General features: G+C 39.8%; 2 protein-coding genes across 3 annotated transcripts in view; both read left to right on the top strand.

The window, feature by feature from the left end:
* PTTG1IP2 (PTTG1IP family member 2) overlaps positions 1-5,865 on the top strand; it is a 101,866-nt gene extending 96,001 nt beyond the window's left edge. Inside the window, exon 5 of the mRNA XM_090286880.1 lies at positions 5,784-5,865. Coding sequence (XP_090143006.1) covers positions 5,784-5,865 — 82 coding nt within the window. The remainder of the gene's footprint in view (positions 1-5,783) is intronic.
* Positions 5,866-6,532: 667 nt separating this feature from the next.
* CDK14 (cyclin dependent kinase 14) overlaps positions 6,533-27,571 on the top strand; it is a 564,775-nt gene continuing 543,736 nt past the window's right edge. For both annotated transcript variants that reach the window (XM_090287257.1, XM_090287259.1), the window contains exons 1-2: positions 6,533-7,034; positions 14,011-14,042. In XM_090287257.1, the coding sequence (XP_090143383.1) occupies positions 6,944-7,034; positions 14,011-14,042 (123 nt within the window). In that variant the 5' untranslated portion in view covers positions 6,533-6,943. The remainder of the gene's footprint in view (positions 7,035-14,010; positions 14,043-27,571) is intronic.

Genomic DNA, 27,571 nt, shown 5'->3' with positions numbered 1-27,571 from the left:
AGACCAGGATAATTGTCTATCTCTAGTTTATGGATCAGGAAGCAGAGAATTGGTGATGCTATATAGTTCATGAGTGAAGGTTTTAGAAGTGGGAATTAATATTTTCAGGCTCCGAACCATGTTTGTATTTATTTATTTTTACTGTTTGAAACACACCTAGGATGTTACCTCTCCCACCTTATTGTGTTTTACACTCCATGGATATTTCTATGTTGGCCTCTATATCTGACTCTCGTCAAATACCTACCATCACATTGCTATTTTAGAAAGTAAATCGGCAATTCTTACTTAGTGGGGTTGTACAAGAATGACTGCATAAGCTTCTTCAGTCTGTATGTGCCTCCTTCTCCTCCTGCCCCTCCGGTTCCTGTCTAGGAAGTCCTAGAGTAGTCCTTTGAAAATGCTCCCCAAGTGCTATACAATGAATATTTGTACCCTTTCCTCCAATTTCATACATTGGAACCTAATCCCCATTGTGATGGTATTTGGAAGATGATTAGGTTAGGAGGGTGAAGCTGTCATGAATGGGATTAGTGTCCTTATGAAAGAGACCCCACAGTGCCTCCTGACCCCTTCTGCCATGAGAGGACTTGGTTAGGAGTTGATAATCCACAACCTTGAAGAGGGTTCTCACCAGAACTCAACCATGCTGGCACCCTGATCTTGAACTTTCAGCCTCCAGAACTGTCTATGGTGTCTATGGTGTTCAGTTATAGCAACCCAAACAGACTAAACCACCATGTAATTCTGGTGTGACTCATCCTCATAGATGAGGAATATTGCATTAAATAGTAGTTATTAATGCATTACTGATGTATGCTACAATGGTTCAACAAGTGATACTGTAGTTTTAAAATGTTTAATTCATTTACACTAGAGTAGAAAGGAATCTCTTTTCCAGAGTCAATTGTTCATTTCCAAGACTACACTTTTAATTTCTTTTCATAATGTAGGGAAAAGCAAAACACAGTGATGGAATTGAGTAGTTTTGATCCATTTATTAACCTATTTGAATTTGGCCAGTTCCTTGAACGCTCTCTTCTTCAGAATAGTTCTGATCTATACCATAAGGACATCCATAATTGTATGCAAAGTATAGCAAAAGAAGAAAAAAAAAAAAAAAAGCCACACATCGTGTTACAAAAAAATGTTTTATAAAAAAAAGATTTTGGTAACTAATATGTATCTTAATCTAAAACTCGAAATGGTGTGAGGAGCTTGGAGACAGTCTTGTGGCATCTCTAGGCACATTTCCTTGTGTAACATAGTGTAAGTTAGTTAGAAATGGGGGATAGATATTTTCCTACGCAAACTTCTGTTGTACAAATTATGTAACGATGAGTAACAGGAATAAGATGCCATTATAATATTTATGCATTGCTTAATGGGAGAGGAGAATTTGTCAGTACTTCAATACACACTTTGACCCTGATAGTTTTTCTTTAAAACTATTCTGAGCTAATTTATGATTGATATCATTTGGATATTTCAGCAATTTCTTTGTTTTTCCTACAGTCATTTGCAAGTACATCAATTTACTTAGTTCACTAGGTCTCTTGGAATATGTAATGAAAACTCGAATGACCTATAAGACAAATATAGGTCTTATTCCTGAACACGCCTGGAGGTTTGTGTCAGCAGGAAGTGATTTCTGTAAATGTGAAAAGGATTCAAACTGGGAGTGAATAGGTGACGGATGGCTGATCCAAGAGGGAGGGAGAGAGAGGAGGGGAAGCTGTGTTAATCTGAGTGTGAATATAATGGTTTAGAATATTTTCTGCAACTTCCCATTTTCCTCCCTTTTTGATTTTAATTTGCTCTTTGTCAAAGAAGAAGAAGGAAGAGGAGGAGGAACACATAAGACTGGACATTTGCAACAGCTGGAACATAAAAATTAAGTTTTGGGTTCCATGTAGCAGTTTCATTGATCACTCACGGGACCTTGGTATGGGTCACTTAACCCTGTGCTACTTCAATTCCTGGATGTGTTCAAAACAGGAGGATAATATTTGATCCTAAAAGTAATTAATTAGGGTAACTGAAGTTCTAAGAGAATATTTAATTATGTAAATTTCCACACTTTAATCATGACACCTAATTACACGTCTTAATCTTTAAATGTCTATACTTTGGCTAAATTCTAAAAACTTACATTAATAAACAAATGTTTTCTCTCTTTAACTTCATTTTCCAACTCTGTTCTCCACACTCGTGTCATCCTTGTTTCATGGATTTCTTTTTCCTGATACAGTCTTTTCACATTGTTTCAGGTCAGTAAATCTGCCTCTGCGTTTGCTGGTACTTTAGATTCTAATTAAATCCTCTCTCTATTTTATCTTACTTAGATTAGGATTCATTCCCTTGAAATTTACTGCCAGCATATTAGCCTGCTATTTTTCTCATATGGATAAGATCCAGTTATAATAAAACCATAATTTATGTATAACATGACTAGAAATAATATATCTTACAGTTCACATAATATTTTTTGTTTCTCTCATTTGTGTGTTAATCACTCTTTACAAATGTATCTGCCTTTTAGTATATAAGTTAGAAGAGGAGCAATTTAACCATACAACTTAGAATCAGAATTTTGCAGCTATGACTGGTCATGTAGTTCAAGCCCCTCATTTTATTTTATTTTTTTAAAAGATTTTATTTATTTATTTTTAGAGAGAGGGAAGGGAGGGGGGAAGAGAAGGAGAGAAACATTGATGTGTGAGACTCATCTATAGGTTGCCTCTCGCACGCCCCCAACTAGGGACCTGGCCTGCAACCCAGGCATGTGCCCTGACTGGGAATTGAACCAGCAACTTTCATGTTTGCAGGCCAGCACTCAATCCACTGAGCCACACCAGCCAGGGCCAAGCTCCTCATTTTATAGATAGGAAAGTGGGTAAGTCACTTACTTGTCTAAGGCCACCCAACATTTAACAATAGAGTAGGCACAAGAACTCATGAACTGGGTCTCCAGTCACTGTTCCTACTACTCTAGCCTAATAAATACATGTACATGCTTTAATTGATGAATTTGATTAAGGTCAACCCATGCTGAGTGAGCCCCTAGATAAGCTTAGCTGTATTCAGACACTGCATCTTTAATTCAGGCCAGCCAAAATGTTAACCTTGTGAACCAGAAGTTCAGAGGGGGACCTGGCACTGATCCATCTTCCCACTGAAGATACACATGCCACATAAGTGCTGGATAGTCATCTTGGTTTATGAGGACAACACATCACTTCTCAGTGACAGCACTACAATCTACATTCATTTGACATTTAATTTACATCCACTATGAGACCTGGGTACTGCATCTTTTGCATCATAGGGTCCCTGCTCTTGGGGACCTTACACTCTAAGATGAAGGCAAATGTGAAAGAACTGTATGAAAGTTTGGCCCATTGCTACCAACTGCTTCTCCTGCCAGGTGTACTGTTGTCATTTGGTGAAACATTTTTGGAGGTGAGAGAGCTGAAGTTTTGGAGTGGGGTGGGTAAAAATAAAGTAAAAATATTTAATGTTTTAAATTAATATTTCTATTATTATAAAAGCAATGCATTCTTTGAGTAAAACATTCAAGTTATACTTAAAGGTTTCAAGTCTAAAGATAACGTTCTTTCTATTCTGGGTATGCAGAGTTAACACTTTTGGCTTTTCTTTTTTCCCCCAGAAATTTTCTATTCATATAGAAACATACATATGCATATTTTTGTTCCCACAAAAAATCTACGTATAATAGGTGTTCTTTCCTCTTACCCTAGATGTATTTATACATTGATATATATTGACCTGTCTCATTTAAAAAAATGTTTACTTGTTATACCTTTGTATGCATATACCATGAATTATTTAATCAAAAGTTGACCTTTTAAAAAGTTGTAAATATTAAATACTGGGGAGGTAAAACAGAGCAAAAAATGTATATATGTAACAGAACCCCTGGGCTGCTCCAATTGAAACAGAACCCACAGGCCATTTAGTTAGGGGCCCAATTGCCCGCCGCCAGAATTACAACTCTCAGTACTAGAGTTTAGTGAAAAGAAAAAGAACTGTTTATTTAACAGTTAAATAGATTTAGATTATTTGCGGATTTCTGCTGTTCAGTCTAATGTTCTTCAAAATACCCACAAAGACATAGTTCTGCCTCCCCCTACCAAACCAGGCCAGCCTTAGAAAAGTCGGAAACACCGTTTCCCTACTTCCTAGGCACCGTTCAGCTTTACCAGTAGCTGCCAATCACTCAATTCTGATTGGGGAGGTCCCTTCTGTGCTGTGGTGCCCTCCAGCTCTCAATGCAGAATAGCCTGGATTCTCAGCCTCCTTGTAAACTGCCTTCTTCCTGTAAACTGCATGGATCTCCTCTCCTTCTCAAAACTGCATGGCGAGAGCCTCTTAAAGCGGCCTTGAGAGTCCTCTGAAAACTGCATGGAGAACTCAGCTTCTTTAATCCACATGGAGAAGGCCCCTTCACCAAGCCACATGGAGGGGGTGCAAGCGAGAGCAAGAGCGAGTGAGGGGGGAGAGGAGGAGAGGGAAAGAGGGGGAGAAGGGGAGAGGGGAAGAGGGGGAGAAGGGGAAAGGGGTAAGGGGGAGAGGGGGAGAGGGGGAGAGAGAGACCCCGCTAAAATGTCTGTACCTGCTTATATATCCCTGACTGCCTCCTCTGACGCAGTGGGTGTTGCAACCAGTTCTGACCATTCACAGAACCCTATGCAGGCTCTGTAGGCTCCTTCATTACCATCCCACAATTCAAGACTCCTCCCATCTTCTTGGGCCTTTGAAGTATCAAAGCCATTTTGCATAACAAAGACACTAACAACTAGCCCCAGGCATGCAAAGGCGTCTTAAAAGCTGCTTCCTTTTCCCCATCCCCCAGCCACAAACTCTGGGGTTTGTTTTTGGACACCCCTGTTTCTGTAACATATATACAGCCATTGTCAGAGTAAATAATAGAACAGCCACAGACATATACTAGTCAGAATTCATTAAATTAATGACTATTTATCTTTGTTGACTCTTAGAACGCATTAGTAATTTGGTTGCTTTTGTCTTCATTCTTTGCTGCTGATGACTTTCTCCCTAACTAACCTGAGGAAGTGGTAAAAGTGAAACTTTTTCTGTCTGAGGCCACACTTAGTGCTATCTGTAATATTTACATATGGTCACCAGTAACCAACACCCTTGCATTTGAACTCACATCCATTTCCTGACAATTCCCCACCCTCCAGGGATTCCCTTGGCTTGACTTCCTGTCTTTTATCAGCTGAAATCTATCAAGACCCTATAACATGCTCAGTGCTGAGAACAAATCTCTGTTCTACCTCACAATATAAGGAAGGCAGAGGGGGCTAGTAGTTGTTTTCAGATTAAGATCTATTAACAAAACACAAACTCCCCAAAACTTCCTTTAAACCAAACTACATTGTCACACGTTCACAAGCTCTTATTACAGAGTCAGATGACTCAAGATTACTAAATTTCTATTCATAAGGAGTTTGGCCCCAAATCAACACGTTCAGGCCCTCCCCCATCTTCCTTCTCTCTCCCTTGGGAGACTGACATTTAGAGCCCTCCTTTTAGTAGAATGAAGATGATGTGTGTTTGCAACCTGAACTGTTCCTTCTGGGATTTTGTAAAGCACCTCCTGCCTCCCTTTCAAATTTCATTTTTTGAGGTGGGGGAAGAGGAGGTCAGAATCGTTCTGGGGTCTAAGTCTTCCAGTTTATAAACATATTCTGAACATGGGAAATAGACTAAGGATTTCTGTTTGCTACTTACTGTAGAACTGGGTATTCCTATCAGAAATCACATCTGCATTCCGACGTCTGTGCTCGATGTGACATGGGATGGAGGCAACAGCCCTAGCCCTGCCTTGCGGGGTTACAGTTGAAGCTTCTGCTTTTGCTCTTGACTAAACGGGCCCACCTTTCCCTTTGGGTCTTCCACTTCCCAGCTTCCTTGGCAAAATTAAGAAGAAAAAAAGTCACGGTAAAGACTGAGAGTGTGCTCGAGGCCTTCCCACTCCCCCGACTGGGAGGCAGAGGTGGCGGCCACCTTCCTTAACCCCCAAGTCCTCGTTCTTTGCACGCGCGTTCGTGGCAGGGAGGAAACCGCTCAGATAAACGATCTACACTCAGTCTCTTTCCTTTCTGTGGCCTCTCCACAGCCCGAGAGGGGGTCCCCAGCCGCGACCCCCTCCTAGCCCTGCGGTTCTGGGCCCTCCTCGGGCCGGGGTCCGGGTCCTCCAGCGAGGGAGGGGCTGCATGGTCGGGGGAGGGGCGTGGGGGGAGCCTAGAGGGGGCTCCGCGGGGGCGACGGCGGGGCGGGGAGAGCTGCAGAGGACGCGGGCTCCGAGCAGAGAGCGGAGGTCGCGCCTGGGTCCCGCGCCCCGGGGCCGTTGCCGAAGGGAAGGCGGGGCACAGGGGGACAGCAGTGGCGGCGGCGGGAGGGGCGGCGAGGGCGGGGCAGGCAGCAGTTCTACGCCCCGGCTCTTTCTCCCGAGCTCCCGAAACTCGGGGCTGGGAACTTCTCCTCGTCCTGGCCCCGCGCCCTCGGCGACCCCAGGCTCCGGCACCTTGTCCCCGGCCCGCCCCCACTCCGCCTCCCGCCGCACCGCCCCCACTGCCGACTGCGCTCCTCTGTGTTACAAAGGAGGGAAAATGAGCCGGGCGGCGGCGATGCGGCGCGGAGCCACCACTGCCGTGGAGATCGTGGCCGCCCCCGGCACCACGTAGAACGCCCCCGCCCGCCCAGCGGTGGCACAGGCCTGAGCCGAGCCTGCAGCTCGCCTCTCGCCTCCCGAGCCCTGCGCGTCGCCTCTCGGCCAGAAGAGGAGGTGGAGGAGGAGGAGGAGGCACCGCCTTCCCCGCGCTGCGCTCTCGCTGTTGTCTGCGCCCCGCTCTGGACCAGTTTGGGGAAGTTGCCGTGGCCCGGTGTCGCCCAGATGTGCGACCTCATTGAACCGCAACCGGCCGAGAAGATCAGCAAGATGAAGAAGTTGCGGAGAACTTTATCGGAGAGTTTCAGCCGCATCGGTGAGTGGCGCGCTGCCCGGGGCACCTGGCCCAGCGCCTCCGGCGCCCGCTTGTTCGGCTCCGCGCTTCGGGCACTAGCAGTGCAGCGGCCACCGGGGGCTCGCGTGGGGCGCGCTGAACTGCGCGCGGACGGTGGAGGGAACGGTGCCCGGGACCTGGGGGAGGCTGACGACGGAAACGAGAGACACCCCTTTCCTTCAGGATGTGTGGGGTTTCATTTGTGCATGATCTTAAGCCTACAATTTGGGTTTCCCGTCCTCGTCATTACCGTTCGGGCTTTCGCGGTCGCGGGGGACAGGCAAAGGGACGCCCCGGCCCCAGGCGCACGCGGGACTATGCGGCTAAGTGGGCCAATTGTTATTTTTTCCGCGCAGTCTTTGGTATTGGGTGTTTAGTCAACAATTTAGTGTTGGCAATTGGTGAAACGTTGAGTTGTGCTTTGGTATTGTTTAACACAGCTAACCTAAAGGGAAGTGGGACAGATACCTTGGGACCTTTTTGTTCGGCACTTCAAGGTCCTCGAAAGCGAGATTTGGGTGTTCAGTCCCGAGGTCTCTGAATTTTTCCATTGCTGCAGAGAAATGCGCTCTGTGAACTTGTCGGAACATTTGGGAATGTCTCCCGAACTTCTTCCATTTATTAGAGCTCCGGGGCTATTGTCTTTAGACCAGTCAACCAACTGACCAACAAATAAAAACCGACCGAGAAATGTTTAGAACATTTCAGAATAAATCCATGTAACAGACTATAACGGTGACAACAGTATCACGTGGAATGGGTTTGCTAGATTACTGGGGCTGGCCTTAGAAAACCCCTTTAAACCTTAAGACAGTGGCTACCAACTCTTAACATAACTCTTATTTACACAGGTAACTGCTTTCAGCAAGAGAATTATGCTAGCACTAAAAATAACCTCTTAGAGCCCCTAAGAAGCCTTCTAGCTTTTGTTTCATTTGTTTAACCTGTCATCATCGTTAATGAGGGGTGTTAATGGAAATTGAGCAAGGGTGCTTAATTCTTTAAAATAAAACCCTGGAGTGCATGTGAGTATTGTAGTCAGCCTTCTATCCATTTGTTTAAAAATCATTATGTAAGGACATTGGAAAATCTGCAAACTTTCTTCAAGTAAAAGAAAACATGGGTCAACATTTAGTTTTCTTTGTTAACTTTTAACTTAAAATTTTGTGTTGGGAGACAAAATCTTACCCAAGATGACCATCAAGTTTATGGTGTGAAGCCAATCTTTAGTCACTTTTACAGGTTAGGGATGTCTATGAAGAGTCTGTACATTCAAATGAAGTTCAAAAGAGAGCAAGGTGTTGAGTTTGTGTTTATTATAAGGAGGATGTTTTGGCCCTCCCCTGTCACCCATCACAGAGGCGGTTCTGGCGTCCATTAAGCCCTGTTCAAAAACACATTTACTGTACTCTATATTTACTAATGCTAATGACTCTGTTGGAGTCCTTCCAGTTTTGTGTTAAATAATTCATTGCACTTGAATCTCAGTAAGAAACCAAGAACATTAATATAAAAAATCCTTATGTTTAAATAATTTCAAGAATTTGATCGACAATCAGTAAAATTTGGATTAACTACAATGCTTTCAAATGGGGCATTATAGTTAATTGGCTGTTCTAGCTCCCTGAGATTTAGTGATAAGAAACATCTTTTGATTCTGACTCTTGTTAAAATGTCTTCTAAGATCTATTAGATTTTACTTCCTTTCAGAAACAGAACAGTAAACATAACTGATTATTTATTGTATTGATGGAGGGTCTTGATTCTGAATAGCAAATCTCCTTCCGGAATACTGTAAAAGGAGATAAAGATATTTGAAGTGATTATGATTGAGTACTAAGCTCGAGGCATTTATTAGAAGTAGGATTACAGAAAAGTGGATCTTTGTTATCTATGTATTTTGTTGATGTTTTATTTGCAAAATAAAAAAATAAGTGAAATCAATCTGATTTTTTAAGGAATTTTAAGGCACTGAAGGCTGTAGGATTGAGGCTTTACTACAGGATTATATAATGTATAGACTAAGGGTGTTGTGGGCTGTGTGTTAGACAGACTGGGGGTTTCTGGTGTTTCCACTTGTAGCTGGGTGACCTTGGGCAGGTCCCTCAACTTCTGAGCTTCAGTTTTTTACTTTTTATGTACAAATCAATTTTGTTATTAGCATTTAGTGAAATACTATATATGAAGTCCTGTGTGGTATGTAATACTCAATAGATGTTCATAATATGTTATTACCATTATTACTGAATGCATATTTCATCACACTGACATAATTATCTTCTAAGTGGAAAGCAAGATAAGGGAAGAAGTGGCCACTGACTTTATGGTACAGCTAGCCTGAAAATAGGATAGGTTTTAGAGTTGGACTGGGCTGGATTTGAATCCACTTTTCTCTGCTTGCTGTGCACCTTGGGCAACTAGCAGACTTTCTTTAAACCCCAGAGGTCTCAGTTGTAAAATTTTTTAAGGTTGTTGTGAAGATTAAATCAGATAAAATACATAAAATATCTAGTGTAATATCTGTCACATGGTGGAAATTATTACTGGAGGCTGTTATTATTCTGCCCAATTTTTTTGTTTATCTTCTATCTTCCTCCTTTCTTCTTTGGTACTTCATGAGGAGATCAAAGAAATAAATGCATGTTTCTGTTGAATACTCTAACATTATAATATATTCATTCCCTTTAACCAATATGTGATGGTTTTTGAAATAAATATATTTTCTTTTTATTTTTTAGTGTGATTCAAAAGTGTAGCTTGTTATATGAGTATGAAAAAAGTGTACAGCATTATGATCTAGCCATAAGAAAATAGTAATCATTCATCTACAGGAAATAAAGGCAATTTTTGAACATATGGGATATCTAATCAATGTTAATAATAATTCTGACTACAACAAAGTGGCTATGCTAATGTGTAATTTATTCCTACATGAAGGATCATGCCAACTTGGTCACTGCCCACCTCAAGTACAGCTGATCTGAGACTAATGTATTATAGAAGGTCTAATAAAACACATTGCCTTTCAAGCTATAGCACTCTAATTTACGACAGCTGCCAGGGAGAGACTATTATACAGCTATGGTTCTTTTATAAGGTGGAAGTAATTGAATTTTAAAGTCATCCACTGATTTCAGTAGTACTTATGGTTCTCAGTGTGTTGATTTATTTAGAAATTACTATAGTTATCTCATTTAAAAAAAATTTAAGTTAGCATATGCCCTGGCTGGTTTGGCTCAGTGAACTGAGTGCCACCCTGTGAACTGAAAGGTCACCAGTTCGATTCCCAGTCAGGGCACATGCCTGGGTTGTGAGCCAGGTTCCCAGATGGGGGCATGCTAGAGGCAACTGATCCATGTATATCACATCAATGTTTCTCTCCCTCTCTTTCTCTAAAAGTAAATAAGTAAAATCTTTTTAAAAATTAAGTTAGCAAAAACAAAGACAAAAGGGAATTTGTTAACTAAATAATTGTTCAAAAGTTTATATTAAAATCTATTTCCTCTTTTCTTTCCTTTTTTGTTTTTGAATATTTCCCTAGGAGGAGAAAAGCTTTTTGTAATATCTGGTGTAAGATTAAGGTCACACTGACATTTCTTCATATTCATTTGAATGCATTTCTTCACCCTTATTTGGATTTTCTCTGAGAGAAAGAAAGTTTATACTCTGTGATATTTGAGATGAAACCCACGTATACCATTTCTTTAAAAGAGGTTTTTTTTCTTTTCTTGGGTTTTTTTTTTTGTTGTTGTTTGTTTTGTTTGAGAACTGAGTAAAAAGAAACGTCTGTGGTTACAATGAAATTTTGGGTTTGTTACCTTGTGCTGTAAGTGTGTAATTCTAGAGTCCAGCTGTCATTTGATAAGTCCATTCTGTCAGAAAAGAGGAATATAAGGTTAAAGGGTCAGATCAAATTTAACTGTTATACCTCTCCCAATGTAGTTTCAAGAAAGATTTTAATTTGAAAATTATGAAATGGAATTCATATCTAGGATCCTTTAATAAGAGAATAGTGTATGGTTTTTGTATATCAAAACTTTAGAGTGCCTTAAAATGTAAGGTGTTGTCTTCTTGCATTGAGATATACTTGTATAACTCATTAATTCAACAAGTAATTATTGAGTACCTCCTATGTTCTAGTTATTGTTCTAGCCTTTAGATTCAGTGACCATTGTTACTGGTCCTTGTCCTCAGGACTTTAAGAGAAGACAGGCCAATGAATGGGCATTGAGAAAATGCATAGAGTGAAAAATTCTATCTTGAAGATTAGCATAATTTGCTATTGGAGAACATAGGAGGGACACCACTTTAGTCTTGGTGAGATAGTGGAAAGCTTTCTAGAGGAAGCAACGTCTGAGCAGAGGACTGACTAGAATATCTGATTATCTTAAATGGTTTAATACATGCCCTTCTGTTAACCCAGAAATATGTAATATGCTTATTATTCTGTGATATCCTTGAAGACAATTGTGGGCTTACATTTGCATGAAGGATTACTGACAGTCAGGGGATGTAATCAATAATGAGATGTTGTATGTTTGTTCAGGTCATCAGTGACCTGATAAGTATTTGGAAATGACACCTTTAATGGGCCTGTGTTGTTACTATTATTCAGTTAACTGTTGTTCAATAGTTAGAAGAAACTATGTAAAGTGTCAGTTTATCAATGAAGGGTTTCAATGAAGCAGTAGACATCTTGGTCTTAAAACGTTTTCCCCTGTGGTACCCAGGGCTTGAGAAGAGTGTAGTGTGCAGGGGAGAGGATCTGGCTTTCTGTTCTTATGGATAGAAAACACACCTGCAATTCCCTCTTCTCTTCATTCTTTCTATTCACAGACCCCACTCCTTTATCCAGAATGATGGAGGAATTGGCAGGACTTAAGGGGCAAGAAGGACATAGTCCACTCCGGGTGTTGAAGACATTCTAGTTTTCTGCTTTCTTCATCTCTCAACTTGAGGGTCTTCATTCCATATTTCCAGTTCACTAAGGGGTAGTATCAGCTGTGGCTCTTATTGGATGCTTTGCTTAAGAAAAACCATGGCTGAATTTCCTGAACTTTTATCATGTCCAAAGTAAATATATTTAAAAGTTTGTATTGTGAATTAAAAGCTTGCTGCTGTTTGTATGTTGTATGGTAGCTACATAATGTTTTCCATTAATATTTATTAAATATGGTAGGTATGAGGCTGTACAATAAATTACTTTGTATTTGGAGTCAATGAGCTTATCATTTCTTATTCCAGAAAAAATGTTTTTTTTTAGATGGACACACTTGTTTATATTTACATAGGTCATTAATATTTTATAACAGAATCACCAGTCAAGTATGTTAATTAAAGGATATGCCTTTGTTTGAGTGAGGGGTATAGTCTAGTAACGGTATTGACTGGTATTAAAAAAAAGCCTTCTAGATTAGAAGTTTTACATTCTGAGTTTAAACTTAACGATTAAGATCTAACCCTTACCATCAAGAACATCTAGGATCTTATATACTGGCTGTGGCAAAAGTAGGTTTACAGTTGTTTGTATGGAAAATAATACAATAATTAATAAATAATAACACAAGAATAAACTCTGTTTCATGGGTTTACAATTGTAAACGTACATTTGCCCCACCCTGTGTTTCTATCAAAAAAGGTTATTTTAGATTTAATGTAAGTTTAGTCAAATATATAATGCAATCTGTAATTGAATGTGAGATAAGTTATTTGGGACAAAATCCTGTCTTTTAATTTTTTCCATTTAGAAGAAACTGTTCCAAATGAAGTAGAGAAATCTATTACAGATCAGTTTCTTAGGCAAAAGGAGAAGACTAAGAATTAAACTTTCAGAAACACTGTATCTCCCTCAGCCTGCCTTCCTCCCCCTGAACACCACCACAGCCACATACTTACTAATGTTTTAAATAAGACAAATTTATAATACGAAACAGAAAAAAATGACCTTTTTAAGAATGCTAGACAATATGATTTAAACTTTGATATGATAACTTCAGTTTAGGCACATGACTTCTCTCAGAGCTTCCTTGCCAAAATAATTTGCTTCCCATTGCTTTTGTCAGAAGATGGCTTTCCAAGTAAGAGCTTTCCAGGTTCTTCTGTGTGGAACGGAACTAGCTGGTGTATGGACCAGTCAGCCCCTATGCACAATTCTACAAATTTGAAATTCTATAGATTGCTCCAGTTAGTGGTTTCAGCTAAATTAGCTACTTTGTGCATTACCTTAGTATGAAACATTCTAAGTAACTGTTGGATCAAGGAACGAGGTGTTTGTCAACTATTCATGAAATATTTCTCTTTTTTCCAGTTCTAAAGACATGTATATTTAAAATAAATTTCAAGTATTCACGAGTTTCTATAAAATATTCTGAATATATTGTTTTCTGTATCGATACTTTGTTGTAACATTTCTCATGTTAAAATGTTTGGATTATGTCTCTGAAGTGCTTATTGTACATGCTTGGTTTTTCATCACCGTACTTAAACTTTTCTCAATGTGAAAATTTCATTCAGGGGACTGTGCAGAGTGGGTCTCACCCTATCAATCGGTTTGGGAGGTCCACATACCATGCATAATGATATGTGCTCAAAACCCAGAAGTTCAAGGGAAATTTCTTTAATATTATTTTTTGATTCTTCCATACTTTCATTTAAACATTTTCCTACTGAAGAAGAGATAGGGGAAAGATATGCATACTTCTTTTCCCTACTTGGGAGGACCATATCATTTACATATTTATGAGAGTGTTTCACAAAGATGCATGCTGTGCAATTCTCTCTCTCATTTGCAGTTTTCATCTCTGTATTATAACATTGCTATTCAGGTTGGGGTACAATTTTACTTTATGAAATGAAAACACCGTAGTGCTTTGGTATTTTTTTCTGTTTTCTAGAACTTAGATACTTGGCCTCCTCGAGATGTTTCACAATAACTATCTTTTTCCTTTTTATTTTATAGCTTTGAAGAAAGACGACACCACCTTTGACGAGGTAGGTTAAATTTCTTTATCTAATGGTAGATGTATTTAATTACTGTCAGGTAAAGTCACTAGGTGCCAACTTCCCACTTAGAAACAGAAAAAAGAAGCGCCTTAAAAAAACCCAACAAGGGGTGCTGTCTCTTTCGTTACATTATATTATTTTCCAATTTTAAATAATTAGTCAAATGAATGAACAGAAATAGGTCTTTTTAAATGAACAAATGCACAAAGGTCACCGCAGGCCTTGGTGGTGTTGCTTCCTGATGATGGCAGTGCTGGCCAGCCCAAGGGGATGTGTGTGCTTGGGACAGGCCTGCGGCTGTCGGGAAGCTGGGCACCCCGCTCCCTCGCACACCTCCTCTGAGTCAGGCTGTGATGCGGTGTTGACGCCACAGATAGTCTGTCAGGCTCCCAGAGGAGGAGCTGACTTTTCCTGTTCTAGTTTTCCTATTCTTTGTATATCAGATGGTTCTTTATCTACCTGCTACAAAGTAGCAAAAAGCCAAAAAAACAAAAACAAAAAACCAGAAACAAAACAAAACACACACACATACACAAAACCTGTTCAAGTAAGGTAGAGGTAATTAATAGCATTGTGAATGTGATTTTTCAGTTGTACTTCTTTCTGAGTTTTTCAGTGGGAGTCACCAGAGAAATAATGTGTTTACAAAACGCTCTCAAGAGTGCTATAAAGGGGTGTTTCACGGTTGCCATCCAAAACCACAGTAATAGATCTGTGTTGTAAACGGGGCCACATATGTATACATATAGACTGCGTGTTTATATATGAACACCGATATATCTACACAGTGTGCTTGTGCTGAAGCCTAATGAAAGCTTAGATTAGCTCGGTGTGGTTGTTTAACAACTGCAGGGTCTGCTGCATGGGCAACAGCAGACCCTCCATATCACCCTGCCCAGGCTCTGTAGCTTCAGCTTCACTGGAGAGGACACTCCAGCGTCATCGCAAGATGTCGATTCAACACGGGAGGAGACAGATACCGTGTCACTCCCGAGTCGGACTGCACAGCCATTCTTGGCGGTGCAGATAGACTCTTAAGAAGCTACACCATCGTCTCTCGAGACGGACGGCTGCCGACAACAACAACTGCAGAATCCATGAAATATGCTACCTGTCACCCCTTTTCTGTAGTGCTTCAGAGGGGAAAGGCCATTTGTGCTCATGGAAAGTCCCCTTGGCCATGTGGCTGGCTGTGGTACGGGGCAGGACCATTCAGGGAGAACCCGCTCAGACCAGGATTTCTGGATGGGGCCAGCATCATCTGGCTCTCACGGTCTGCTGCTTTGTCGGCGGCACCTGTTCTTTTGGCCGGCCCGGCTCTGGGAAGCTGTGTGTCCCTGGACTTCAAAGCAACTTCCCCTGCTAGCATTCCTGAAACATCCTATAAAACTTAGTTACTCTGGACCTGAAGCAGTAGAGGAATCTTTTCTTGCCCATCTGTAGCAGGTAATAATGATGTTTTCCTCTAAACCTGTATTTCTGGAATTTCAACAGTGTTACTGAGATGTTTTTAGGAGAGTATTTTTTTTCTTCTCAGAAGAGACCAATGTGGGAATATTGGGCACCTTTTATCTCTTTATAAAGAAAAGTCTCCTCTCTAATTATGGAGGTAACTTAAGCTTACATAAAAAAGAAAAATAAGGAAAGGGAAAAAGGAAAGAAAAATTCTCCCAAATATTATTATCCAGTTATAACCACTGTTGAAAGTTCTTACTTCTTTCCTCATGCTAAAAAACAAGCAAAAAAAAAAAAAAAAAAATCACAGTCCCTATATTATATCCTGCTTTTTCCCTTCTAACCTGTAACAAACATGTTATTTTCCTGTGTTTTTACAGATGACTCCTAATCATCATTAGGAATGTAAAAATATGATTGTATGTTGTTCTGTCCTGTGACTGTGACACGTGATATTCAAAATAATCCAAGGCTGATGAAAGTTCAGGATGTATATATCAAACCTGTAACTACTCACCCTCCTTTACCCCGAAACCTCTGTACGCTCAAAGTCTTGGTCTTGTAATTTGGAGAAAAATTATCCTTAGCTTTTACAAAGTGTTTTCCTTCCTCTGTACCACAAAAGATTGGTTAAATACCTCAGATCAGTAGATCTCAGAATGCTACCCCTGGAAGAGATATTGGCAGTCATGTGGCCCACTTCATCATTTTACAGATGAAGAAATTGCGGTCCAGAGGAGCCAGGTAGTTTCCAGTTAACTAGGGGAAGACCCAGGGTCTGGAGCCTGGGAGGCAGTAGTAGAGGCATAACTGCGTATAAATAAACCCTAAGTTAGCCACCCTCTCAAGAGCAATTGACTGACTCTTTCCAAGCCTGTTATAAAATTGTTGTGAGGATTAAATAAGCTCAGTTTACAAAGGTTCCAGAATAGTGATGGGTCCTTAGTAGATGTCTGATCTGGTGTCGTCATTGTTCTTGCCTTCCTCCTCTTCCTCCTCACCGATGCTCTCAGCATGACATCCACCTTCTCTAGTTGGAAGGGCTACCAGGAGAATGAAGGATTTCGTTCAAAATTAAGAAATAGAGCTATGAGGAGAGTTACTTTCAAATATTCCTCTAAAATTCCAATAAGGCTTTTTTTGTGTGTGATTTGCACATTACTTAAAACTGTGAAAATATTGTTTCAGGTTCCTTCAGAGGATGACTGTGTTCAGCTCTGTAATCCCTTGGGTGTCTTGAACATGGTTAACATTCAGTAACTGTTGAATAAGAGTAAATATCTGTTGCCATTAAGAAGAGTGTTGAACTGATTGTCAGACAAAGTGAATTCTCATTTACCAGCTCTTACCTATCGGGGCAAGTCATTTAATTTACCCCAGGCTCAATTCTCATTTGTGAAACCAATTGGTTAAGACTGTGATCTTCAAGTTGCTTTCTGTGCTTAGATGTATGATAGAATCCTATGTAACAGTCAACATAAAATTATAATTTTACCAAGATCAGAGAAGAGCACCACATCTGTGATTATATAAATAGGAAGTCACTGCCTTTTTTTAAGATCAGATTATACTGGTATAAGTTTTCTTGAACTTGTTTTGTGGTCTTCCTCTCGAAGTTGGGGGAACTCTACCATGTCTTGGAATTCAGTTAGGATTTGAGTCTTAAAACCTGGGCCTGGGTCAGCTTCTTAGATAGGCGTGGAGGTGTGGCAACTTCCTCCTGTCTCGGTCTTGATGAGCTGGAGGCTTCTTGTTTCCAGCTGTGGCCTCATCCAGGGTGCTGGGAGCTGACTTTAGTTGCTCCTCGCTGATCGATGTAGAGGACTTTTTAAGAGTGTGTATACATGTTTGACCTTGAACAGAGGAGGAAAAAATATGAACCTATTTGAAAAATATATTTATTTACTTGTTCTCAAATAGGCTGAGATACCATGACTATTAACTTTCGTAACTGGCCTGGAATTATATTCAGGAACTGCATGCTAATGCTTGTTAGAGAGAAAATGAGGCCCTTTGGAAGTTAAGTACTGTTGGTCTCAGACTGTTACATTGATAGGCAATTTTGTTAGAATAGGGAATTTTGTTGAAGTCATTGTATTTGGAGAGGGGACATTCTAAGAATGATCATTTTGCCTTTAATTCATTGTGTCTGTGGATCCTGATGAAATATCAAGCATTTTGTGTTCTGTGGACTTAATTTACACATTCGATGTGGACAAACTAATCATAAGGGTATTCCAAATAGAATTTTAGTGGTTTTAGTTTGTTCTTTTATTATTTTTCCCCACAGAACTTTTTGCTCTTTGGATCCTTAAGGGTGACACAGTACATGGCTAAAATGAAGGAGCTAAGCAAATACTTGTTGGAGAAACAAATGCTTAAGCCATATTGAAGGATGAAAAAAGATTGCTATTTTGAGCCACAGTTTAAAGGGGACACTGTTCTTGGTGACACTGTGATAAGAGCTTCTAGTAACTGTCAACTTCATATCGGCGATACTATTGCAGAACTTTACAAATTTCTTTCTCACCTTTGGTCCCCCAAGGAATGGCCGTGGTGTGTCCCCTGAGTGGCTCCATTCTTCCTGGGGCAGTGAACAATAGCTACACTATGACCTCTGTTGAATTTTTGAATCTTATTTTTTATTTTATTTGTTTTAAAATACTAATGAGACCTAAAATGAAAGGTCAGAGATACAGTTATCTTCCCCAATGTAAAATTACCACATTAAAACTGTTCGAACTTTGGAAGCAAAAAGTTCCAATTAAATGTAAATGTATGTGTATAGAAAGATTTGGGAAAATTTAAAGCCACAGCAATTCATGAATGGTTCTTGTGTATAAATTAAGAGGTTAAATTGTGTAGTTTTAGTTCTGCTTCATGTTCCTGTTATTTTAGCTGAGATATGTTGTCAAAACAAAGTGTTGACTGTGCTTGGCTCTTTGGGGAGAAATACAGAAATTTTAGTTACTGAAATAAACCTTCAAAATACTAAGAGTTTTATTTGTTTATGCTATGTATCCCAGATAGTTAAGTCCCTATTTGTTTTTTAAAATGGATGGTCATTTATGAATTTAATTATTTGCTCTGCTCAGTTATTTCATGTTTGTGAAGTATCAGGAGCTGCCAACACATTTTGGCATTTTCCAGCTGTTTTATCTTTTGTGCTAGAAAAATGTGTACAGAGCCTATCAAATAGCTTCACATTTTTACATCTAAGCTGTAACTTCTGCAAGTCCCTTCTTATAGGTTAGTTTGTTTCCTATCTGCTGGATGTAATCATTTTGTGAAATGTGATGAGGTATGTCCAGAAAAAGTCCAGCCATTGTTAATGTAACGAGAATGGTTTGCATTACATTGATAGAATCTGGCAGCCAAGGAGAGTGGACTAGAATGTGCATGCATGAGCAATGATGACTTCACTGTACAAGTCAGCGGTAGATGCTGTTGAGTGAGCATGTGTACTGTGTGGCTGTAGCATTCAGAATGACTAAGCGAGTAGAGCAATGAATCTGCATCAGATTTTGTGTGAAGCTTGAACATTCCTCTGTGGAAACTCTATGGAAGGCCGCAGCTATGGACAACTGGTGATTGGCAGCTTCATCATGGCAAGGTTCCCACTTATGCATCGTGTCTTGTGTAGAGTTTTTTGGCAAAACATCAAATCACCCAGGTGACTCAGTCCTTGTACAGCCCAGGTTTGGTGCCCTGCAACTTCTGGCTTTTCCCAAAACTAAAATCACCTTTGAAAGGTAAGAGATTTCAGACTGTCGATGAGATTCAGGAAAATATGACGGGGCAGCTGATGGCAACTGGGAGAACTGTGTGAGGTGCCAAGGTGCCTACTTTCAAGGGGACTGAGGCATTATTGTCCTATGTACAATATTTCTTGTATCTTGTATCTTCTTCAATAAATGTCTCTTTTTCATATTACATGGCTGGATACCTTCTGGACAACCTTGTATATGAGGACTGTGTTAATTGATGTCAGCTTCTAGTCCATGTTCCTCTTTGTTATTTTGTAGAAAAACGTAACTATAATACCTGCAATGATAAATGTGAGGGTGATTTTAATGAGAACTTGAGTCCAGGGGTTAGCTACAAATATGATTTGGGATATTCTTACTCATTCTTTTCCATACATTGAGGGTGGTGGAAGCTATTGCAGTCTTTTGTCACACTAACTATTGTCATCATTGGAGGCCTCTATATGATTGGTGTACATTGCATGCAATGGACTAACTTCAGCTTCCCTGACTTCCTCCTCTAAACTAACAAGTCCCAGTAACCGTCCTTCCTTCCCAGCTCTCATTCCTGCTGCACTTCCTCTTTGTTGCCTGCCCTATCACGTTCTCCCAGCCCACAACCCACTCCCCTCCATCTCTGTTCACTCGTGGTACATCACTGTCTTGCCAGTATCCTCAGTGGCCTTGCCCCTTTGTACTTTCCTTGTAATCTACTCTGCCAGCTCTTGATTTTGACCTGGCATCTTTTCATTTCTTACCCAGTGGCTGCCAAGAGCTGCTTGAGGAAATCAGTCTATAAATAAATTTATCATCTCCAGCCTTAGCTGGAACCTGAGGCAACTGTGCATAGACTTACACTGTGCGGCTGGACCGTTTCCTGCTGAAACCTTTCCACTCCCTTGAACCTCTAGCAACCCTCCTCCACCCCTCCTTCCTTTAAGTGGGTGACTTTCTCTCGATAATAGTTTACTAGAGTTGCCATAGAAAATTACTATAAACTGGGAGGCTTGAACAACACAAATGTATTATCGCACAGTTCTGGAGACCAGAAGTCCAAAATCAAAGGGTTGACAGGGTTGGTTTCTTCTGGGGGCTGTGAGGGAAAGATCCATTCCAAGCAAGCCTCTTTCCTTAGCTTGGAGGCTGCCATCTCCTTCCTGTGTGTCTTCACATGGTCTTCCCTCAGAGAGTGTCTTCATATCCAAATTTCCCCTTTTTGTAAGGACATCGTCATAATGAATTAGGGGCCCACTCTGCCCCAGGATGACCTCATCTTAATTTAACTAGTTACATCTGCGGTGGTTCTGTTTCTGAGTAAGATCACATTGGGAGGCCCTGGGGTTTAAGACTTCAACATAGGAATTTTTGGTGGACACAGTTGAACTTGTAACACTCTCCCACTTTTTACAACATTGAATACTATCAGGCATTGGTGCCTTGCCCACATATGTACCTTCATTTGCTCCTGTCTTACTCCCCACCCCACCCCCCATCTTTCAGAGGATTATTTTCTGTTCTAGGCTAGTTCCTCCTCCCCTCCTCTTGATTCCTTTCCATGCCAGAAACTTGTGTAATCAAGTCTTTCTTATCTACATTTTTCTGTCTCTTCCTTTGTGTGTAGGTATTTCATCATAGGCCCTGAGCATGGTTAGATCTCCCCCATCTCTTTCATCATAACGGAAACCCTGTGTTCTCTGTGGCCATTTTTTCGTGTTCTCCTTGAGTGGGTTTGTCTGTTCCTTGCTTTTGGCTACCCCATAGGTTATACTCACATCAGTGGGGCTGACTCAGCTCTCTGTTCTGAACTCCAGCTGCCTAATAGATGTTTTTGCCTCTGCATCCTGATCTCAGGACTTACAAAATGTTACTAATTCTTATATTCTCTAAACCTGCACCTATTCTTGTTTCTATTTCAGCGATTAGCCTTAACAGCCACATGATTTTCCAAGGCAAAAAGCTGATACTGTCCTAAATTTCCCTCTGAGCCCCAAGTCCGAGCATTGGCTCTTGTCTGCTCCTGCCATCTTCATTCCCACTGCTGAGGTGCACGTTCAGCCTCATCTTGTCCTGCCTGGACTTGCTGTGGTCTAATTGGCTGCCCTGCCTAGAGCTTGCCTCCTATTCCAACTGAATGACAGATCTGAAATACAAATCCAGCTTCCTGTCAGCTGTAGGTGAAGTCCAGACTGCTAGCTTGGCTTTCAAGGCCTTTCCTGATCTATCTTTTGCCTACCTTTCTACCTTATCAGATAGTCATCTCTTATTTGAATGTCATCATTGTCATTCCAGCTGCCATGACCTCAGTTCAGGACTCTTCATTGATCTCACTGTTGCATCTGTCAGTCTTCCACTCCCACGTTCTCCAAACGTCTTTCTTGTCACGATACTTTCCTTCAGTTCACAGATTTGTACATCAAGTATTTATTGATGTCAGTTTTATGTGAGGCTCTGGATATGCGCTGAACCTGACTCTCAATCTAGCTAGTCTCAAAGAATTTAATCCTATGACGTTTATAGGTTGACCAGCTTCTATCATCCTGCAGTGTGGGGCGTGGGTACAGATGCAGTGTCACCCTTTGGGGACAGATTTTACGTTACTTTATATCCTATTTTGTTTTCATCATGGTCGTGGTTGTGTCTGCCAACCTGGGAAGATATGAACCTATTCCATGCAAGATGTCTAGAAATTTACACTCTTCTGATTATGCCAGTAAGTCATTACGTTTCAAATTCAACTTTTGGATGACTGAAAAAGAACTTTACTTCCTCCTTGGTTCTGCCATTGGAAATTTAATTGAAATTTTCGGGTGCTTGAAACTTTCCTTACTTCAGTTTTTCTTCAGTTCGATTACATTTATCATCTCCCCAATTATGGTAGCATAATTACTATAATTATGTCTGGTTCCAGACAGTGGCTAGAATGTCTGGGAAGTGCTGTAAAGATTCAGAGAGCAAGTTTATGTTACAAAATACAAAATCTAGACATTTAGAGGAGAATTAGTCACTTTCATATTCTTAATTCCCAAAGGACAGAATGTTACAGAAGGTGGAAGCATGAGCAGTGTCCGTTTTTTCTTCCTCAGTGTCGCGCATCCTGATGACTGGCCATTGGCCGGTAGGAAGTCTGTCCTGTAGGGGTGGTTGGTGTTCCGTTTGGGGCAGTGCTTTGATTTGCTTGTTTGAATTATTTGGTGGGAAGCTGATTTTTGGTGTAGGAAGTCTCCATACAGCCTGATTTATAATCCACAGTTCCTTAAATTGCTTGGCTGTATTTGAGATGATAATGATAATTGAAATCAACTAAGTCAGGAGGGTCAAGTTTTTTTCTTCTAAATAATTTTTTATTTTCCAGTTACAGTTGACGTACAATATTATATTAATTTTAGGTGCACACCCCAGTGATTAGACATTATGTAACTTACTAAGTGATCATTCTGATACATCTTGTACCCATCTGACACCATGCACAATATTACATGCATATTATTAAATATTGTTAACTGTATTCCCTATGCTGAACTTTACCTCCCCATGACTGTTCTGTAACTACCAATTTGTACTTTTTAACCCCTTCACCTTTTTCAGACACCCCCCTCTCCCATCTAGCACCCATCATAACATTCTCTGTATCTGTGAGCCAGTTTCTGTTCTGCTTGTTTATTTTTTATTTTTTAGATTCAGTTGTTGATAGATATGTATTTATTGCCATTTTATTATTCATATGTTTTATCTTTTTTTTCCCCTTCTTCTTCCTCCCCTTGCTCCATCCTCCCTCCCCCTTTTCTTCTCCTCCTCCTCCACCTTCTTCTCCTCCCTGTAACATTTTATGTAATACTGGTTGGCTTGGTGGTGATGAACTCCTTCAGCTTTTTCTTGTCTGGGAAGCTCTTTATCTGTCATTTGATTCTAAATGACATCTTTGCTGGGTAAAGAAATCTTGGTTGTAGGTCCTTGCTTTTCATATCTTTGAATATTTCTTGCCAGTCCCTTCTTGCCTGAAAAGTTTCTGTTGAGAAATCAGCCTAAAGTTTTATGGGATCTCCCTTGTAGGTAGCTAACTGCTTTTCTCTTGCTGCTTTTAAGATTCTCTCTTTGTCTTTAACCTTTGGTATTTTAATTATGATGTGTCTTAGTGTGGGCCTCTTGGGTTCATCTTGTTTGGGACTCTCTGCACTTCCTAGACTTGAACGTCTATTTCTTTCATCAGGTAAGGGAAGTTTTCTGTCATTATTTTTTCAAATAGGCTTTCAATTTCTTGCTCTGTCTCTTCCCCTTTCTAGCACTCCTGTGATGCAAATGCCAGTACCCTGAAAGTTGTCCCAGAGGTTCCTTACACTATTCTCATATTTTGGATTATTTTTCTTGCTATTCTGATTGGGTGTTTTTTGCTTCCTTATATTCCAGATTGTTGATTTGATTCTCAGCTTTGTCCACTCTACTCTTTATTCCCTGTGAATTATTCTTCATTTCAGTTAGTGCATCCTTCATCATAGTTTCCATGTCCTTTTTTATGCTGATGAAGTTCTGAGTTCATCTACTCTTTCCCTAAGTTCATTTAGCATCCTTATAACCAGTGTTTTGAACTCACATCTAGTATATTGTTTGTCTCTATTTTGTTTAGTTTATTTTCTGGAATTTTGCTCTGACTTCCATTTGTGACTTGTTTCTTTGTCTCCTCATTTTGGCAGCCTCCCTATGTTTGTTTATATGTATTAGGTAGAATTGCTACATCTCCGAGGCTGTAACCACTGAGGAGGATCAGCTGTGCGGGGGCCCGCTCCACAGAGCAGAACTGACTTCAGTGGAGCTCTGATGCCCACTGAGTCTGCCCCTTGAGTGTGCCACTTTTGGAAGTCGTTGGGTGGTGATTCAGATATGGTCTGAAGCTCTCCTCTCTCCTCCCATCCCTTCCCTTCTTTGCCTTCCCCTGCCCTCTTCTTCCCTTTCCTTTCGTTTTAGCACATGAACCTGGGGATTTTATTAAAAATTAAAAAAAAATATGGCAATACTTTTTACTACAATGTCTTATATTATATGCTTATTTTTTAAAAATGAGATTAATACTTTTTATGTGTATGTCCTTTTAAATAGCTACTGATTAAATTCTAAATTCCATGATATTAAATCTTATATGCATGGGTAAGGAATGTGTGGAAAAAATATTTTTAAGGCTCTTATGACTAGTTAAAATAAAGTAGAAAAAATTGTTTCAACATGTAATTGTATACTCAGTCAAAATTCTGTCAGGTAGAGTACATATTTGACTTTTCACTGATATACTTTTTTCCAGTCTGGCAAATATGACTTGTAAGTATTGAAAGTGACTTGAAATTGGATGGAGAACATAGGGAGTCCTAGAGTTGCCAATTCCATGTGCTTATTTATGTTCTCTCAACCTATGGATACCTTCTTGTGAGATGTCTGTCAAATGTGATTCTAAAAAGTATCTTTACATTTAGGGAATGACTGTTTTGGTTTAGCTGACCTCAAACACATTGTTCTAACTCTCTGTTATGATCAGCTGGCATACTGAAGTATGAAAATAATTTCCTTAAAAAATTGTAGCTGAGATTGATGTCAGTCTCTCAGTTGTGTTTGATGTATTTTCTTGTGTGGGAAAATCAGGAGCTAAGTTGCAATCAGAGGCCCAGGAGTTTGGCATATTTCAGAGTTTGCGTGTAGGAATGTGCCAAGCGGGGAATTATCACCCATGACGTATGTCTTGGTGGCAACAAACTGAAATATGTTCTAGTCTGTTCTTCGCCTTAAGCCTGGGCTATGACTATAATTTAGTTACGTTAGAGCATTATTTCTTCTGCTTTAAAGGATTTTCAGAAGAAAAGGAGGTTGCACCAGTGTTGTAAAACAGTGATGGGCATGGAGGGTGAGAGTTTTCTAAAAGCTCCCTGAAGATATCGATATGGGGGCTTCTCCATTTCTTTCTACCCCAAGTCACACCTTGAAAAACACTGTGGCTGCAGTTACCAGGATTATTTTTTGAGTGTGTCATAGCTCGCGAGTATATTCTGATGATGAAAAGATTGATAGCCACTCTTCTAAAATATCTATTACTGAACTATTAGAAAGGGGCTGAAGATGGATATTGGTACAGTCACATGCAGGCTGAATTTTTTTTGAACAGCTCTTGATTTCAGATCATGCATCCTGATATTTGGTTCAGAAAATATAGTCCTACTTCTATAATTGTATATTTCTTGATATCATATTAACTTCCAGATAGATTAGCCAAAAGAAAAACTAAGACAGTGGTAAAGAAATTTTAGACAAAGGAGGGCTAAGCAGACATTATTCCACAATAGATAAAAATGAAGAAGGATAACTTAAGGTGATTTTTAAAATTTTAATGAAAATTTTATTAATTAAAAATTATAGATAAAGAAGAGATAAGATTGATGAGAAAAAATTGTTTGTAATAGTCACTCAGGCATGAATTACAATTTCCTTTGTGTTGTATGTGCTCATTTATTTTAAATCAGCTGTATAGCTTCTTTGTTTTGTCTTAAGTGAATATGATGATAAATTTCTGCAGTGCTTGCTTCTCTTCTCTTAAAAAGCAGACTATTTAATTTTATAAATGAGCATCCTTGGGTCATTAGATATTGGGGTTCAGGTGTGCAAAATGCTTGGTAACATATGGCCTGTCCCCAGATGCCTTAATTGAGCTTAAAACTTCTCCCAAGAGGTTCGCTTTACTTTGTCTAAATGATGTGTTACATGTACAAGAAAAAGGTGCTTTAGTTATAAAAGGAAAATATAAGTAAATATGTTTACTTTGCGAGATATACTGGTCAGTTTTACATAATTTCTCCACAGTTATTAGCAGTTGAAAATCTTAAAACATGTATGAATGACAATAATAGGATGACAACAATGTCAGATACGTTTAGCATCTATAGCATTCCCTTCATTTCCCTTATTGTTTTATATATGCATCTTCCTCAATTTGAAAATTTTTTTTCAGGCAATGTAGGCATATTGAACTCACCCTGGACTTTTTTCCAGTTCGGAATTTTTCCTTCTTATCACAGTTACATATTTTTCACTGAATAATTTTAGTATCTGCTACTAAAAATGTAATGCTCATTGCAGAAAATGTACGAAATAGTAAAAAGTATAAAATAAAAATGACAATGCTAAGTGAAAACACCATTGTATATAGAGAGGTATAATCTCAGTTTTGTAAAACGTATGTATTTTTTTGCATGGGGGAAACATCTGAGGAAAGGAAATACAAAAGGATAATATGGAAATTGAGGTTCATTGAAGTTGTGACTTGCTCAAAGGCCCTCAGCTAGGAAGTGGTTTAACCCGTGATTCCAACCTTGTCTCTCTGATTCCAGTATGTGGTTAGCATTTTACTGGGCTGCGTCCCAGGAGAAGGGAGAGACAGCACACAGGCACTATATGAGTGATATTTAGTGTATAGGCGGCGAAAGGACCTATACAAAGATGCAACTAATGTCTGGTAGTAAGTCCAATAGATGAATGATTTTCCCAGTAAGATGTTGGGGCAAGTGAACTGAAAGGACTCCTGCAATAGATTCCTATGTCATTTTTGAGCCAAGTTCCACCCATTTTCCCAAGGGGAAACTAAGGTCCAGGGTGATGAAATAAATTGCTGAAGAGAACATGGTCGGTTAGTGTAAGATCAAGCAGGTCTCTTTTTTAAAATTACTCTTTACATTGCTTGCAATGCTGTTTTTATCTGTATCTGGTTGGGGATTGGGTGGGGCTGTTGGAGATATAAGCTTCCTTCTTGTAGGAGTAATAGCTTAATACAAATTTCCGGTGAGACATTAGGGTTCAGCAGACAATGAAGGTTACGGAAGGTTGACGGAGGGATGAGGTATCACAGATCACCAGCCAGCTGGGAGACGTCATGAGAGTGATACTGGTATGTGTTTTAACTGGCATGTTCAGAAAACAGTGCCAGAAGATCTTTCAATGGGTGTAAATTGCCTTCCTTGAATAAGGCAAATAGTTACTATTGAATAGAATGCATGAGATAATATATTTATTCTTTCTCTTCAAATCCTGACAACTAGCTTGTGCATGTGAAGTGATTCTAGCTTCATTTTTATTTCATATTGTGATACCTGAAACCTTTGTGAAGGTTAAAAATATACAGGAAACAGGCCGCTCTTTTAAATATTTACTTCTTAGTAAGAAAAAGGAAAGATTTTAGGTGGGCACGGAGAGACATAGAATGCTTTGTATTCCTTCTGTATTGGTAAGTGGGTGCTGAGAAAAACAGACCCATTTTTTCTTTTTTCTCCTCTTCCCCGTGCTCCTGGT

This window comes from Furipterus horrens, unplaced genomic scaffold, assembly GCF_987537825.1.
Source record: "Furipterus horrens unplaced genomic scaffold, mFurHor1.1.pri manual_scaffold_9, whole genome shotgun sequence".
In the NCBI taxonomy this organism is placed as follows: Eukaryota; Metazoa; Chordata; class Mammalia; order Chiroptera; family Furipteridae; genus Furipterus; species Furipterus horrens.
This window is presented reverse-complemented; position numbering and strand designations above follow the sequence as displayed.